Consider the following 16,004-nt stretch of genomic DNA (forward strand, 5'->3'; position numbering starts at 1 on the left):
ACGAGTAAAAAAAGACGTTACAAAACACACGCGATTTTTTTTTCACGTATTGTTGGAATAATCTTTGTCAGTTTTATTTTGAGAGTAAAAAAAATGTTGAGATATTAGAAATAACCATGTGTAATAAATTCAAAGAAAATAAAGATGAAATCTTACGTTGAAAAAAATTGACTAAGTAGTGTTTTCCCATATTTCTTAGGGGCTTAAAAAACCCCGACACAATATCCTATTGACGGCATAATTGTTAGTTAAGTATTTTTAATTGTTTTAATAGTTTTTAATTGTTAGTTATGTATTACAGGGCAACCAGTTGGTAATAGTCGTTGAATCAAATTGTTTTCACTGTCAAGAACATATGAAAGCATTAATACATTTTACATATTTAAGCAAATTAACGCAGCCCTAACTTGTATATGCTACAATTTAAAAAATTTAAATAATGTTAAATAATAACATTTAGGTTTTAGGTTTTATGTTTGGGGCAAAACAAGGAAATATTAGCTTTTACATGACGCATTTTAAAACTAGTAACATTGATTTAATCTCAGAAACTAGGCAATAAAGCTGGTTCTTAGAAATACAGCGAGAAATACAAAAAATTTTATGGCAAAAATTTTGTATAGTTATAACGACATTAGTTAGCGAAAGAGAAGAGTCTACCTCTTTTGTATATGTACGTCTTTTAGTTAGTTCATCAAAGACTTCAGTAAGGTTCATATAAGCTGATGTTGGATTCGACACGTTGGTCAATAAAGTGAGTTATATTTCCTATGCTCGCTTCTGATTATTTTCCGGACTCAAATAGGTTTAGGGAGAGACAGTGACAGCAGGCGGTAAATTTTATCAGGCGCTAGAAACACGAGTAAAAAAGACGTGTACAATTTTTTTTCACGTATTGTTGGAATAATCTTTGTCATTTTTATTTTGAAAGTAAAAAAATGTTCAGGTACTAGAAATAATCAGATACAGATATAATCAATAAAGTAAGGAGCGACATTAAAACTTGAAACGAACAGAAATTATTCCGTATATGAAAGTAGCTGTCTCCTCCTCAACGCCTCGCTTAATGAGGCATTTGGTGTAATGAATTTTCTAAATTGGTGAAAAATAGTAACAAGAATCCTTAGTTTTGGGCAATAGCATAAGTAAGGAAAATAAGGATAATAACGCTGAAGTTGAACACCGTCCTTTTTTTCCTTAATTATCTTAGTACCCGGTTGCAAGACCGTTTTATAGGAGCATTTGTTTCTATCTGCTTTCAGGTTTGTAGTAAACAAAATTATTTAATCTAAAATTAGAAAGTAAAACATCCTATTAAAATACATTTCCAGAAATAATTAATTTGACCTTAAGCCAAGAACAACTTGTCAACAATGCCATCGATTTCTCAGACGATCTAGAGAAAATAGAATCAATTTTCTTCTTAACTTTAGTGATATGTACCATCGGGCTATTATAAGCTGTTTATTATATATTCACGAGTTATTACGAGTATTAAGAGCTATTTACATTTCCATTGACATAGGTGTACAGCTTGATCTTCATTATTAGTTTTTGGCAACCAAAATCAAACTTTTCTATTTCTAAAAACAATTTTTGCCAGACGGCAAAGCAACATTTTTCAACATTTGAACTGAAGCAAAACAAACCGAGTATCGATGATGTAAAAAACCTTACGTTGATTCCCGAAACTTGATTCCTGAAAGGTTCGATTCAGTCACACACCCAACATCAAACAAGACCCCATTCCAATTCAAAACGAATGTTTCAACAATGCCGCCTTTTATATTATTTATGGCCCTTGCCCCACGGGGTGTGGGAATCATGCCATCCCCATGAACATATTATACTGAGCCGTCAGACTATTCTGAACAAAATGGTTATCTTAACATTTTGAATAGAAATAACCGGAGGTTTCCAGAGGGGGGGGGGGGGTAGAAAAAAGGGGCACAGGACGGGGACCTGGTTGCACTCCAATGACTTTCAGCTCCTAAAAAGGGACAGTAGAGCTTTCAAATTCATAAACATAGCAGTCACTTTTGACTGAACTAATTGTTGCTGTTGACTACAAGCTAAGCTAGAGCATTGCCTCTGATATGGAAAAAAAAATGTAACTCTTATGTAAATAAGAAGGATTTTACCGTACCCCAATAGAAAAAAAGTAAAGGGTAGTAAAACAATTTACTCTATTTGGGTCACCAAAAATTCGAATGAGTAAACATTTTTATTAGTGAACGCTTCAAAACAGCTATAATTCCATGTAGTTCTCTGTAGTTATACAGATTGCATTAAGTTATTGTCTATTTCCAAAGGTATGCATAGTGAAAATCTTGGACTGAGGGGTATATTACATAATATTTTCCAAGGAGGGAGGGGGAGGACTTCCTGAGAATTTTTGGTAGCTATTCTTTTTATTTTTTTTAGCAAAGTTGAGGCGGTGATGGGTACGATACCAAAGTTTCTATCCAGCTACCCATCGAATATAGCACTATTTACCCAAAAAGTAACATTACGTGGCAACGGTGTTAGAATCACTGGTTAGCGTGGAATGACAAAATAAACATTTCGGCTCATGTTTGTTTAGGGATCCTTATGGGGACATAATAGAAAAATCAAGTAAGAAAATTGATGCATATTACATGATTATTTTCGAGCATTTCCAGCCTTATTAAAGGCTCAATATAAAAAGAGGACGAAACATAAATGAAGTTGAAATGACTTATCCCATATAAATTCTATAATGTTAGGAGGCGTGACCTCTTACATAATCTAATAGTTTTGACATTTTTGCTCTATAAAAGCCTGTAGAATTTATACCCACTAAAAATTATCTCCCCCTTGAAATAAATCTCAACGCACATGACAGAGCTATGAATTTTTACTTGAAGATTCTTACAGAATTTGGTGTTTCTAGGGAGTTAATGAGTACACATTAACTAGAAATTCACGGCTTGTGATGATTTCAGCCAAGGTCTTTAGAACCATGAGATCCGATCCAAGAGCTAGTGAGAACAATTTTTATCTAACAACAGGATTGAGGATTAAACATTTAGATAATACATTAGATTGATTAATCTCAGATAGTTCCTAAAAGAAGTACATGAAATTCCCCTGAGTGGAATGGTAGCTCTATAATCAGGTTGCTTCGATCCACACAGGAGAAACACAAGAGCATGTTTGGCTTGTAAGAAATCGACTTGATCTTCCTCTAAGGACTCCTGTAATCATAAGCCTCATTAGAATAGTTTTTTTTTGTGTTTTGTCAATTTTCCCTGCATCCAAAATAAAGTTCCAGACTCTGCCTATTACAGACAAATGGTGTTTTTAAATGTGCTAAAAACCCACACGAGTACACCCAGTTTAGCTTCCTTTTTTCACTGGATTTTGTGGAACAGAATGAAACCAAAACTGCTACTTGCAATGTGATTGTGAGAAAACCCCAATATTCTATTTAAAAATAGAGAATTTCGTAAGCTTACTTCAAGTTCAACAACTTGCTGTTCTAACTTTCTACATCCTTCCCTTAGTTCAACTACTTTCCGAAAGTATTTAGTAAATAATTTCCTGATTTCTCCAATTGAAAGACGATTAAGACGGGCAAGTAAACTTTCATCGCATGTCAAATCTTCCAATGTATTTTCTTGCATCTCTGCATTGCAAATCAATTGATTCTTATGCTCAATTGCCCAGTCAACAGCCTCTATTGCTTCATCATATTCTATCCATCGCCTCTCTTCCAAGGAGTCTAACTGACCATCCTAAAAATTAATTTGAAATTAATGAAATAGGTTAAATATGTGACGCTTATGTTAAAGGGGTAAAACTCTAATGCTAAACTGGTGGGTCAAAGATTTTACTGGTTGCATATGTAATATATTTCAAGTTCATCAAAAGCAGAATGTGCAAAAAACACATGAAAATTTTCTAAAATAATTTTAATTCTGACTTGAAGTATCAACCAGCTTTTAAATAACAATGAATGATAAAATAAAATGTAGTAGAGACATAGTATTCCGGTAAATTAGGGGCAGGAAAAAAAAGAGAAAAAAAACACGATTCCATTTTACATTGCCCTACCAAAATAGCAAATGTGTAAGACTCGATCGATCTCAAAATATTACTGCTGAGATACTTCTTTTTTGAATTTCAGCTCACCTCTTGGCCTTGCACGCCGGTGACTACTAAGATGTACCTAGATGGTGCAGCTTCACTTGCCATAATAAATTCCGTCAACCCTTATGACCACTTTTTGTGTCGGCTATTATACAATGAAGCTTTCGGAACATCTACTCAATATTTATTTTACCTTCTCTCAAAATTTTTTTTAGTAAAGCGAAGATAAATTTTGTTTTCTTTTCCTTTGCCCCCACATACTTTCTATGCTCTCGTAAAAGGGTATTAAAATAATAAAAATTTTTAATTAGCGCAATATTTAATTAGCGCTTTCTATGCTCACCTAGAAGGGTATTAAAATAATCCAAATATTGAATTAGCGCAAACGAGGCGAGTCTGTTAATAAGACTAGTTCGGAGGTTTATGTAAGTACTACTAACCCATTTCCTATCTTAATAAAGAAACGTACAAGATTGGAAAGCAAATAAGGAGTACATGACAGAAATAAGGAGTGAAGAAGTTTCAGACTTCCGTAGGTTGCTCATATTTTGAATGGTTCTTTCAATTCGCATGATTTTTCTATTTGATTTGATTCTTCATTGGGCGTATGTCGTAAATTAAAACCACAATCTTTTAAAAATGAAGATGGATTTCTCTCAAATCCTGTCCAATTGGCTCCATCTTCTTTTCTTCTTCTTCTTTTGACCTTTTCTAATCTTATCCTCAAGTCTGGTAATGTTCCTTCATTTTTTAGGGTTGGGGCGGTAATTTATATCCCAGTGTCTGGAATATCTATCTATAATTGGCGAGCTTTTTGAATTGTGTGTCAAGGATCTTTTTGAGCATTTGGATGTTGGTCTTAATCAAGCAGGCTTCAAAACAGGAATGGGATGTGATTAGACCCCGGCGCCGCACCTATGAGGGAAGACCAGCGGCGGCGGGGCCAAAACAGCGCCCCGCCGGTAAGATGTCGCCGGCGCGATCAATGTTGACCGCAAACATTAATGTTTTCATCAGTCTTTCTCAAATCACAGCTTAAATTTACAACAGATTCGAGCCTATTTATGAGTTCAAAAATTCACAAGTCGCTGGCTGGAAACTGGTCTTCTTTGTTATTCATCAAGAGAAGTAGAAATCTGGTAGAAACGAAATGGCTGTGGCGTTTCAGAAGCCTTGCATAATACGAGTAGTTGAAGCATCTATTAGCTATGTATTCTTAACATAAATAATTATCAAAATTAGTAGGTTTTTTTTTCATCGAGCATTACTGCATACAAAACTTCAATTGCTGTATCACAAAATGCGTCAGTTATCTGGGTAAAAACTTTGAATATAACTTTGAACTTAGAAGCTTAATTTTTTCATAATGCCCATTGCCTATATCTGTTTTGTCACCTTTAAAACAGTTCAAATGGGCGACTTTGATATTAATTGTTTTTTTTTTTTTTTTCTCTTTTGGATTCCTAAAAAGCCTTCTTGTATTAAAAACTGGTTTTTAATAACAATTTAAAAAAAAAGCATTTAAATTTTTTTTTTTTGGCTTCTTTATAGAATATATGTCATGTAGGCTAAGGCTGAACTGCTGCTTTTTTATTGATTTTGGCTGCTCTTTTGGATGTTATTCATTTTTTCTTTTTGGGATTCATTCCAAATTATAAACTGCATCTAAAAGGATTAAATTTATCAAATTGAAAACTACATGATGAACACTTCACATGAGAACACTTCAATTACAATGAAACAAAAAACACTTTTTATTCGGTATGAAGAAAAATGAAGTGCCAGCTATTTTCTTAGGTAAAAAATGAAAAGCTCATCCTTTTTAAATGTAAATAAATGAAATAATATGCAGACTGAAGTAGCTCCAGGAAGATGTTGAGATTTTCTTCCTAATTCGTCACTTTTAACCCAAGCAAAATGTTAGGACACTTAGTATCAGTTATTGAGTTTAAGCTTTGATTTCCAAATGGTCACAAAAATTACTAAATTTAAGAAAGTCGCAACAATAAGTCACCTGTGGTCAAAATACTCAAAGACTCCTCTTTGATCCCCACCCAGGCTCAAAGCTTCTGCTATGGTGATATCCATGGAAATCCCCAAAGAGTTTCTTTTTAAAATAGCTTTCAAGCGTAGTTAGTTAGCCTTTTTTGCTTTTCTTCAAAGCTTTGAAAAAAGTGTTATAATATTCCAAATGTTACATTTGTTATATTTGTGCATATTTTTGGTAGTCATTTGTGGGGTGATCGAGTTTTTTAAACCACTTTACGATACGCAAGAACGTAGCAACATCTAATACCCTGAGGTCATAAGGCTGTCAAAGACTCTTCCTTCTGCCTCCCAAGTGGAAAGCTTTTATAATGACCTGGCTTTTTAATGCAACTTGGGCACTGGACCAAGGGCGCCATTGTCACTCAAGCGCAACGTTAGGTGGGGATGTCGATATCGCTTTCGTCACACCAACTCGTTTTAGTGTGAATCTGCCTGGTACTTATGAATGAATGTTTTCAAAGTAAACCCGTTTCATCAATAAGAAAAAAAACGGGTTGGACGCATATGTCCCTTTCCCTTTGGACGATAAAACTATACAAGTTTTATATAACTATATAACTCACGAAAGTCTTGTTAATTTTTGTCAACTTTTCAACATTTTGGCATCCCTGCTTTCAATATAAAAAAAATCAAGGTACTATCACTTAAATATAATACCTCCCTATGCCCCCCTCTTCTGGATACCATCTTGATAGGATACCGTCTCTGCTTTAAATAAATAATAAAAAATAACTTATTGGCATCCCTGCTTAAAAAAAAATCGAAGTATTTCCATTTAAATATTATACCTCACTACCCCCCCCCCCCCCGCCCTCTGGATAGCACCTTGATAGGATGTCGTCTCTGCTATAAATTAAAAAAAAATTAACTTTTTGGCATCCCTGCTTTCCATAAAAATTTCGAGATATTATCATTTAAATATAATACCTCCCTACCCCCCCTCTGGATGCCACCTGGATAGGATACCGTCTCAGCTTTACATTAGAAAAATAATTTACTTAATATGGTTCAAACAAACACGCAAAATAACGTTAAACAGCATAGTGTTCCTTGAAAAAAAAAATTGAGGGTATGAGTATAGGGGTACAAAGACAACAAAAAAAAATGTCGAAATTACTCAGATATATATCAAATTGATAGAAAACTGAGTCATAGATTCACCGTGGCATTCAATAAGATCCAAAGAATCTCATTAAAAGGGAGCACACACAAAAGTCAAATTAGGCCAGTAGCCTATGAGAAATCGCAAAATACCCAAGACAAGGAACAAGTCCCAATGGACCCTGGGTCTATCAAAATATTTCAATGGTTTCCCAGGGAATTTGATATCATTTTCTTCCGTCTCCACTTTAAATGAAAAAAATATTTATCTTTTTGGTATCCCTGCTTTCAATAAAAAAATGGTATTATTATTTGAAAATGATAGCCCCTTATCCCCCCCCCCCCCCTATAGGCAACAATTTACAATTTATTTATGAATCATATTTTTGGAGTAACTTCCGTTTCAATCTTTAATTCCCCAACCTTGTACATAGCTTAGTCTATAGCTAAATTTTGTCTCAATTGAAGTTTTTTTGTTTGTGTGTGTGGGGGGGGGGGGGCGGGGTAAAAATGTTTCATAAAGAAGATTGTATTTTTTATAAGGCGTTCAAAAAATGAGTACTAAACATTATGAAAATATTATCTAAAAAACTAAAAAAAAAAAATCTGCAAACTTACAATTCAGTTGTAGAAACAATTTGTAGGCTGTCAATTTCAAAATCCAACTGAAGGCTGAAGCTGTATAGTAGTAAATACGTTCTATAATTCTATTCAACTTGAAAATAAAATTCTTGACTACGAATGATACCCAAAAATACCCAAAAATTCGGGGATAGTGCAAGCCCTGCTTGATTTCTAATCAGGAAAATAGAAATACTAAACCACACGAGAAGGAAAAGCTCCGACTTTGCGGTTGACGCAATAAAGAATTGCTGAAAAATTAACTTAAAGTCGACCGAACGCCGCCGCCTCTGCCGGTGGTGGCGTTGTGACACTTAGGCAGCGGTCGACCGGGCGTTTCGTCGGCGGCGTTCGGTCGATCCGCCGGCGCGGCGTCGGGGTCTAGATGTGATACCCATACAACACTTGATGCAATAATTAATGAGTCAGAGTCTTCTGGCTCTGCTTTATACATTTTTAATTGATATAAAAGATGCCTTTGACAATATTTCGCATGCTTCTGCTCTTTTGGCTCTGTTTACTTGTGAGATTCCCTTTCTATGGTTAGAGTTCTTAAATCCTGGTATTCAGGGCACGGGATAATCATTGCCGCATACACTTCTGATTCTTTTTCTAATCCAATTTCTGTTGGTTGTGGAGTTAGACAAGGTTGAGTTTTATCCCCTTAGCCTTTACGTTTAACATATGTTTGACGGAGTGTCTTCATTGTCTGTCTACAAGCTTAATACCCTTTCTATCAGTGTTAGAAAATGTAAATGTTTTCCCATCAATGGCAATAAACGAGCTGAACTAATTTGCAACGGGAGTACTTCATTTCCGGTTTCTGATACTGTTTCGTATCTGGGGTTACCTTATTGTGCTTCAGCTCAAGATTGGAAGTCGATGCTAATTTTCAATATTCATTAAAAATTAGAAAAGCTTTTGGCTCAATAATACGGCTTCGTGATATCTATCCTCGTAATTTTTTAGGCTTTCTTTTTATTGCAGTTGCCCTTCCGCATGTTCTCTATCCTTTCCTTCTTTTTCAAGATTTCAAAATATGCGATTTTTTTTTCAATTCGCGTTTGCTAGTTAAAATTTTGTAAATGTTTACTCGGTTTTCAAAATTGTTTATATAACATTGAATTAGTTTAGGGATTTAAAATTAAGGAGCCGTAGGAATTAGTTAGGATTAAGATAAATAATTTTTATCCTAAGTCTGAAAATATTCTGTTCATGCACAACCTTTTCTCTCTTTTCCAGAATTTAAATATTGTTCTATTTTTTTAACATATTTTATTCAGTTATGTTATTAAGCCTATTTCAAATCAATGCTTTGTTTCATTTGTTGAAGATTTTTTTTCCTTTTTTTTCAATTTCATTTATGTATTTTATATACTCCTCGATTTTGAGGGAAATATATAAAAAATAGACAATAAGAAATAAAATTTATAAACTTTTTTCAATATGAGGATCATGAAACGGTGATGAGTAGACGCTCTGAAGTTTGAAGAATTTTCAGTGATACAAAAAGAATTATTTTTTTCCAGCTAAATTATATCAAATTGAAAAAAAACTGTTATAGTTCCGAAAGCAAAGTTTTTATGGATCATGCATTGTAGGACGCTATGTCAAAACATAGTATTTTACTCATGCATGAATTACGGAACCTCATTGAGATACCACAACAAATTTGGCATACCGGTAAAATTGAACCCTTCTTTGTTTCTTCTCTATTCGGAAAAGAAAAATTCCAAAGTGGAGTTGTAGAAAAGACATGCGTTGCAAACTTAGAGTCATGAGACTTTCTTAATGCATAATTGTCAAGTTGCACTTTACCTTTTCCTAACAAACCATACGTTGTACGAAATTTCTTTACTTTTTTTTAACTCAACCAGACCTGACGTTTTTTAACATGACTAGATTATGTGTCCATTTTGTCAATGACCCAAATTTCAATGACTAGATTATGTGTCCATTTTGTCAATGACCCAAATTTCAAATGTCAATGACTCAAAATCTCCAAAATTTCATTAATTTTGCTGTCATTTTATATCTAGGAGACAACTCATCTAGATAATCTAAATCTAGGAGAGTTTTGTCACACTGATTGATACAATCATTTACTGTGTTTCTTAGGACTAAGTACATCAAAGCTATTCCTATCAATTAGGGGAAACGTAACCCTGATTCCACACCGAGCCAACTACTTGTCTCATTTCTAACTTAACCGCAGCAACACTACTCTCATTCATATTATTAATCACTTTGACTTACACATCCGGTGAACCATAAAACGATAGGAACTTCACAAAGCATTTCTATCAGCAGAATCAGATGCTTGTTGATAATGTACCAAACTCAGGACTGAAGTGGTCTGACGCTTAAAAAATTTCTTAATTATCAATCTATTAGTGAAAATGTGCTGAAACAAAATTACTCTCATCTTAAAGTTTTTGAGTTTTTGGATAAGAGATTACAGACCACTAGTGCTGAGCATGTCTATAATAAAAAATAAATAAATATATAATTACCAAATGTCTAACTTCGTCTAATTGTTGTTTGCCCATCATAAGTGAGTCCCTTGCCTTTCTAAGCTTTCTGATTTCATATCTCAGCTCATCTTGTCCTACGCGCTCGGAGTCGCCGTTATCTGTCTGCACTGACTTTGTCAAAGACATATGTGACGACTTCTCACATTCCTGGTAAAAAAAAATACTATTAGGCTAGGTTCCAGTTGAGGTCAAAATTCGTATGGGAACATTGGTTGGTCACTTGTGCTCAGCAAAATTCACCGTCTTCCGTCAGAAGCGACCGCATAAAAAAACAACAAAAGGTTCTTGGCAACGTTTAATAGCTACTAATAGATTTGCCTTTATACTACTTTACTTTGCTTGTGGCGGGAATCAGGCGTTTCCACCTCGCCCGGCATCGATGATCTTGGAGACCTTCTTGGACCATGTTGAGCGATCTTCTGCCAGCTGCTCTGCAAAAGCAAGCCACTGAGTTGACCATGTGTGTCCGAACTTTCTGAATCCCCCGATAGGTTCAAGGTCTGATTTGGCCAGGTTCCACCAGTTTTTCCTCTGTCCTCCTTGGCGTCTCTTCCAGGAGCAAATAGGCTCGACTAGAAGTATTTGGCGAGGCAAGTATTCTGGTGGCTTCCGTAAAAACATGGCCCAACCATTTCAAACGGCGTTCTTTAATAGTGAGCGCAACATCTCTCTGAATATTGCACATTCGACGTAGATCCGTGCTGGAGATACGGTCACGCAGCTGTATTCTGAGAATTCTTCGCAGACAGGTATGCTCAAACACCTTCAGCGTATTCTCATGCTGTAGTTTTACCGACCATGTTTCGCATCCGTAAAGGAGAACGGTGCGGACTAGTGCCATGTAGATTCGCACTTTTGTTCGGACACTAACTTCGCGGCGATTCCATAAGGGTTTCCGAAGGGAGGCAAAGACTGTCTGCGCTTTCTGTATTCTCTGTTGGATATCAGCGTCGGAGGATCCGTCAATACATATTTGGGAGCCTAAGTATGTGAAACAGTTGACTTTTTCCAGCTGAACTTGATTGACAGTTAGTGTGAATGGTCCTGTGTCGTGGTTAATAGCCATGAATTTCGTTTTCTCTGTGCTGACTTTCAAGCCGATCAGGTCTGCCCAGGCCACCACGTTGTCAAGCATGTTTTGAGCTTCTGCAGGGTCTGACAGGAGGCCAACATCATCTGCATAATCAAGGTCAGTCAGTGAAAGATTCTGTCCAATCTGAACTCCTGGATAGGACGACAGTGCATTTTCAAGCACCCAATCGACGTAATAATTGAACAGAGTCGGAGAGAGGACACACCCTTGTTTTACTCCGAACTCAACCAGGAATTCTTCAGTTTCTTCGCCATAGACTCGAACTCGGCTCACTGACGCGTCATAGTATGCCTTCATCAGTTCAACAAACTTCAGCGGCATTCTTTCATTCTCTAGGATCTTCCAAAGTTTCTGGCGAGTGACAGAGTCGAAGGCGGCAATGAAGTCTAGGAACATCAAGATCAGGGGTAGATTGTACCTTTCAAACTGCTGGATAATGAGGCAAAAGACGAAGATATTATCAGTACAGCCTCTACCTGGCCGAAAGCCGGCTTGATTTTCTCGGGTTCTTTCCTCCCTTGCCCTTTTGAAGCGGTTCAAGAGTATGATCCCGAATATTTTGACCGCAATGTCTATAAGACTTATTCCACGGTAATTTTTGCATTCGGTTTTATCTCCTTTCTTATAAAAGGGGAGAATGTCTGATGTCTTCCAATCCTTTGGGACAGAATTGGTCCTCAACACTTCTTCGAGAATGCCATGGAGCTGTTCAGCAGTGACCTCAGGGCATTGTTTGTACACTTCCGGGGGAGGCCGTCTTCACCTGGGGCTTTGTGGTTCTTCAGGGTCTTGATCGCTTTTAGTTTTTCGGCTCTGGTCGGTGTATCCAGCTCGACGTCGTAGGGTTCTTGAGAAACGGCAGGTGGGAAAGCATCAGGGGCGGATGATGGGGATGGGTTTAGGAGCATCTGAAAGTGATCCTTCCATCTTGCTAAGCGCTCCTTCTGACAACTGATGATTTTTCCTGATCTGTCTTTGACTATTTCTGAGACAGCAGCTTTCTTACCAACGGACTCTTTCAGGATCTGGTAAAGCTTGCGGGTATCATGTGAGCGTGCTGCTTTCTCTGACGACACGGTAGCATCTTCCCACATTTGGCGGCGGTCCAGACGGACAGAGCGTTTTACCTGTCTGCGCAGCTCTTTTGTTTCTTCTTTAGGGCCGCTCATCTTTTGTCTTCGCTCACCGACTATTGACAGGGTCCTAGCGGTAATCCAGTGCTGTCGTGTGTTTTTTTCTCGGCCTAGGATCTCAAAAGCAGTCTAAGTCATCACAGTTTTAAATGTCTCCCATCTCTTCTCGGGGGTTGGGTTTTAATCAGAACAGAGGGCGTCAAATCGGTTAGTCAGTTCCAAATTGAGGGCCTGCCGAACTTCTTTGTCTTGGAGCTTACCGATGTCGAATCCGGCCTTGGGTTTGTTATTCCTCCGAGTTGCAAGACGTAGCAAAATTTTTGCAGCAACAATCCTGTGGTCAGACCCAGACTGCGAGCCTGTGTCCGTGCCGTTGTAAGAGCGAGAGTCCTGTACTGAGCTTTTCCAGCGCTGGTGTACGAGAATGAAGTCTATTTGAGCCTTAGTGACACCTTTATTTGAATGCCAAGTTAAAAGGTGGCTAGGTTTGTGCTGAAATATGGTATTGGTGACAACAAGGTAGTTCATCAAGGCGTAGTTTAACAACCTTCACCCATTCTCGCATCTGTGACCTTGTCCAAATTTTCCCAGGACTTGTCTTGTGGTTTGGTCAGAGGGACCAACTCTTGCGTTGAAGTCTCCAGTAACAATCAAGTAATCACGTGCGGCAACAGAAGAAGACAGCTGCTGTAGCTCGCCGTAGAAATCATCCTTGGTCGTATCAGCAGCGTCACGGGTGGGGGCATAGGTAGAAAATATCGACACATTTGCGGGGTTTCCTTTCAGTCTGATTCTGGCAAGTCTACAGGAGACTGGTTCCCATTCTAGGAGAGCATTTCTGGTTCTTTGTTCATGATGAAACCAACTCCGTGGAGTCCCGAATCATCCTCTACTCCAGAGTAGAAAAAAATGGAATTGATGTAGCGTTTCAGGAGCTGTAATAACTATGGACCCAGAACCTGAAATTCTGGTCTTAGATATGTAAAGTATGTCTATGTTCTACTTCTCCATCTCATGGACAAGAAAAACTTGCGTGGCTTCTTGTTTGATGGATCTTACATTCCAGCATCCCACATTTATTCTAGATTTTGCCTGTTTAATGACTTTAGTGGGTTTTCCTAGATTCATGGCATGAAAAGGATTTTTCGACTTCGCCGTAATATTCGAAGTCGCGTCGCCTGCCGGGAACGCCGTAGTATGGTTTGCTTGTTTACTTCTCGACACCCGCGCCCAAACAGGGGCCGTGTCGCTTGCCGGGGACGCCATAGCCGTTACAACTTTTTTTCTAGGTCTCAGATCCATTGATGTTTCTTGGGAATAGAGTTGACCACAAGGTCCCCAGTCTTGCGGGTCACCCGGAGCGCGTTGGCCACCAAATCGCTCGGCGTGGAGCTCAGTGGTGTTTACACCCTTCCACTGCTTTGAGGTGCGCTGACGGATTTCCTCTGCTGCCCAGGGACGGAAGATCGAGCCTCATTGCCTGTAACTACCATCACTGCCATGGAGGTATACAAGCTTAGCTTGACCTTTAATTCCCACCTGGAATCAGCAAGGGCTTCAGGAAAGGAAGCCCTTTATACCTTCTACAAAGAAGAAGAACCAGAAGAAAAAAAGAAAAAAGAAGAAACAGAAAACAAAATACAGTTGAACAATTACTGCCCTTCTCCCTGTAAATCTGATACATTTGAAAAGACGAAACAAAATAGAGAATCGCAAAAGAGCATTTGATTGACTACCAAATATCGGGTTAGTGTGATTTTCCCAGGTAAAAATTAGGGGTTAGTAGGGTTAGTAACACAAAGCATAAACCTGAAATTATTATCCAAAACTGGGCATAAATTGCAGATGAAAACAAAATTAAGAGAATAAGAGTGCACAGAGAAAGTTGTAGTGAACCATAATCAATGCAAACCATCATAACAAATTACAGCTCCAAGGATACTAGACAAAAAAGGTTATTTGATAGCATCAAAATAGTAGGAAAAAACAAGTTCCAGCCACCTCTGCTCAAAATTATTTGAGAATGTAATTTAGTCAAAATAATATTATTTTCGTTGCAGGAGTAAAGCTTGGTTGTGAGCATTTTCCCCAATACAAGCGATTTCAGCATACTCGGAAAATGTGGCAAGGTTTAGCCTCTGGAATTTTTACAGAAAACAGAGAACCTCAGGACAGATTGGTGAATATAACATCACATTTTGGAAAGCTAAGCAAAATTAACACCTCCAACTAAAAAGAATGAATTTTGCTGGTCCTTCTATAAGAGTCTACAATGTAACAGATGAAGTAGAGTTTCATAATCTACAGGATTATGTAGGACATGAGTATGTCAAGTTATCCACCAAGCTTTTGATTTTCCAAGCTGAAGAAAAAAAGCATTTGGTTTTTGCTTAGCTGGGCCCTATTAAAGAACGAAATACGACCAGATATTCAGGTTGTCGCACTTACCCAAAGGAATGTTTAGAAATTAGTCTAAACGAAACACCTAAATGTAATTGGCTTGAAGTGACTCTGTAGAAAGAAAACGTAATCAGTTTAGATTTTGTTAATAGATAGACTATCCCAGTTTCTATAGTTTATCCCCATTTTTGGGGGTAGTGTCATAATTAATCTGTATTTAACTCCTTCCTTCAAATCTTTTTCAACAGCTTTCATCATGTCATCAATCCTTATTTATTCTGTTATCGTTTTATTCCTTACCCATTGACTCCATACACATTCAGTAAATCTTCTTTGAATATCAGCAAATTCTGAATAATCTCGCCTATAAAGCATCTAAGTCCACTAGACACAACCGTCATGCTAACTATGGTAAAATTTAATTTGTCTCGGTTTTCAAAGTAGGGAGCTCTAAATATCCTGTCAAGGGTTTCAATAGATTGGCTGTCCCAGAATTTGTATTTCCCAGCATATTGGCCCTTTTGGGTGCCGCACTTTGGCGCGGTTTGTTTCACTACTAAATCGACACAAGATATTTTAATTCCATTCAAGTAAACTCACTTCTGATATTCTACGACTAGTGGTTTCAATGGGATTGCTCTAGGAAAAAAGAAGAACAACGAAACAAACAAAAAATAATATACAACCATGGGAAAATGTGATTTTCCTTGTTGGTTGAGCTGGGTGAGTGGTTAAATAACTTCTTGTAATGGGTGCAGCTTTTATTCGTTTCCAATGCAGTTAGGGTGGAAAAAGTAGTCTTCGTGACAATGAAAAGATTATATAAATAAATGAAAGCTCCAAGCCAGAGATTTTCAGAGATTACCTCAGCAGGTATGCTATTCCAGGTGGCGACAGGTCTTCGGGCGAAGCTGACTTCTAGTTATTCCCTGCTCAGATAGTCCTCCTGGGCTGTTTTTG

At 37.4% G+C, this 16,004-nt stretch overlaps 1 protein-coding gene across 1 annotated transcript in view; it reads right to left on the reverse strand.

The window, feature by feature from the left end:
• The window catches only part of cos (kinesin-like protein costa), a 171,491-nt gene that overhangs the window by 66,875 nt on the left and 88,612 nt on the right, over positions 1–16,004 (reverse strand). Inside the window, exons 17-18 of the mRNA XM_089094032.1 lie at positions 10,398–10,565; positions 3,480–3,758 (exon numbers count right to left, since the gene is read on the reverse strand). Of these exons, the coding sequence (XP_088950158.1) occupies positions 3,480–3,758; positions 10,398–10,565 (447 nt within the window). The remainder of the gene's footprint in view (positions 1–3,479; positions 3,759–10,397; positions 10,566–16,004) is intronic.

This window comes from Artemia sp. Qi Xiang Cuo, chromosome 9 (assembly GCF_049724085.1).
Source record: "Artemia sp. Qi Xiang Cuo chromosome 9, ASM4972408v1, whole genome shotgun sequence".
Classification (NCBI taxonomy): Eukaryota; Metazoa; Arthropoda; class Branchiopoda; order Anostraca; family Artemiidae; genus Artemia; species Artemia sp. Qi Xiang Cuo.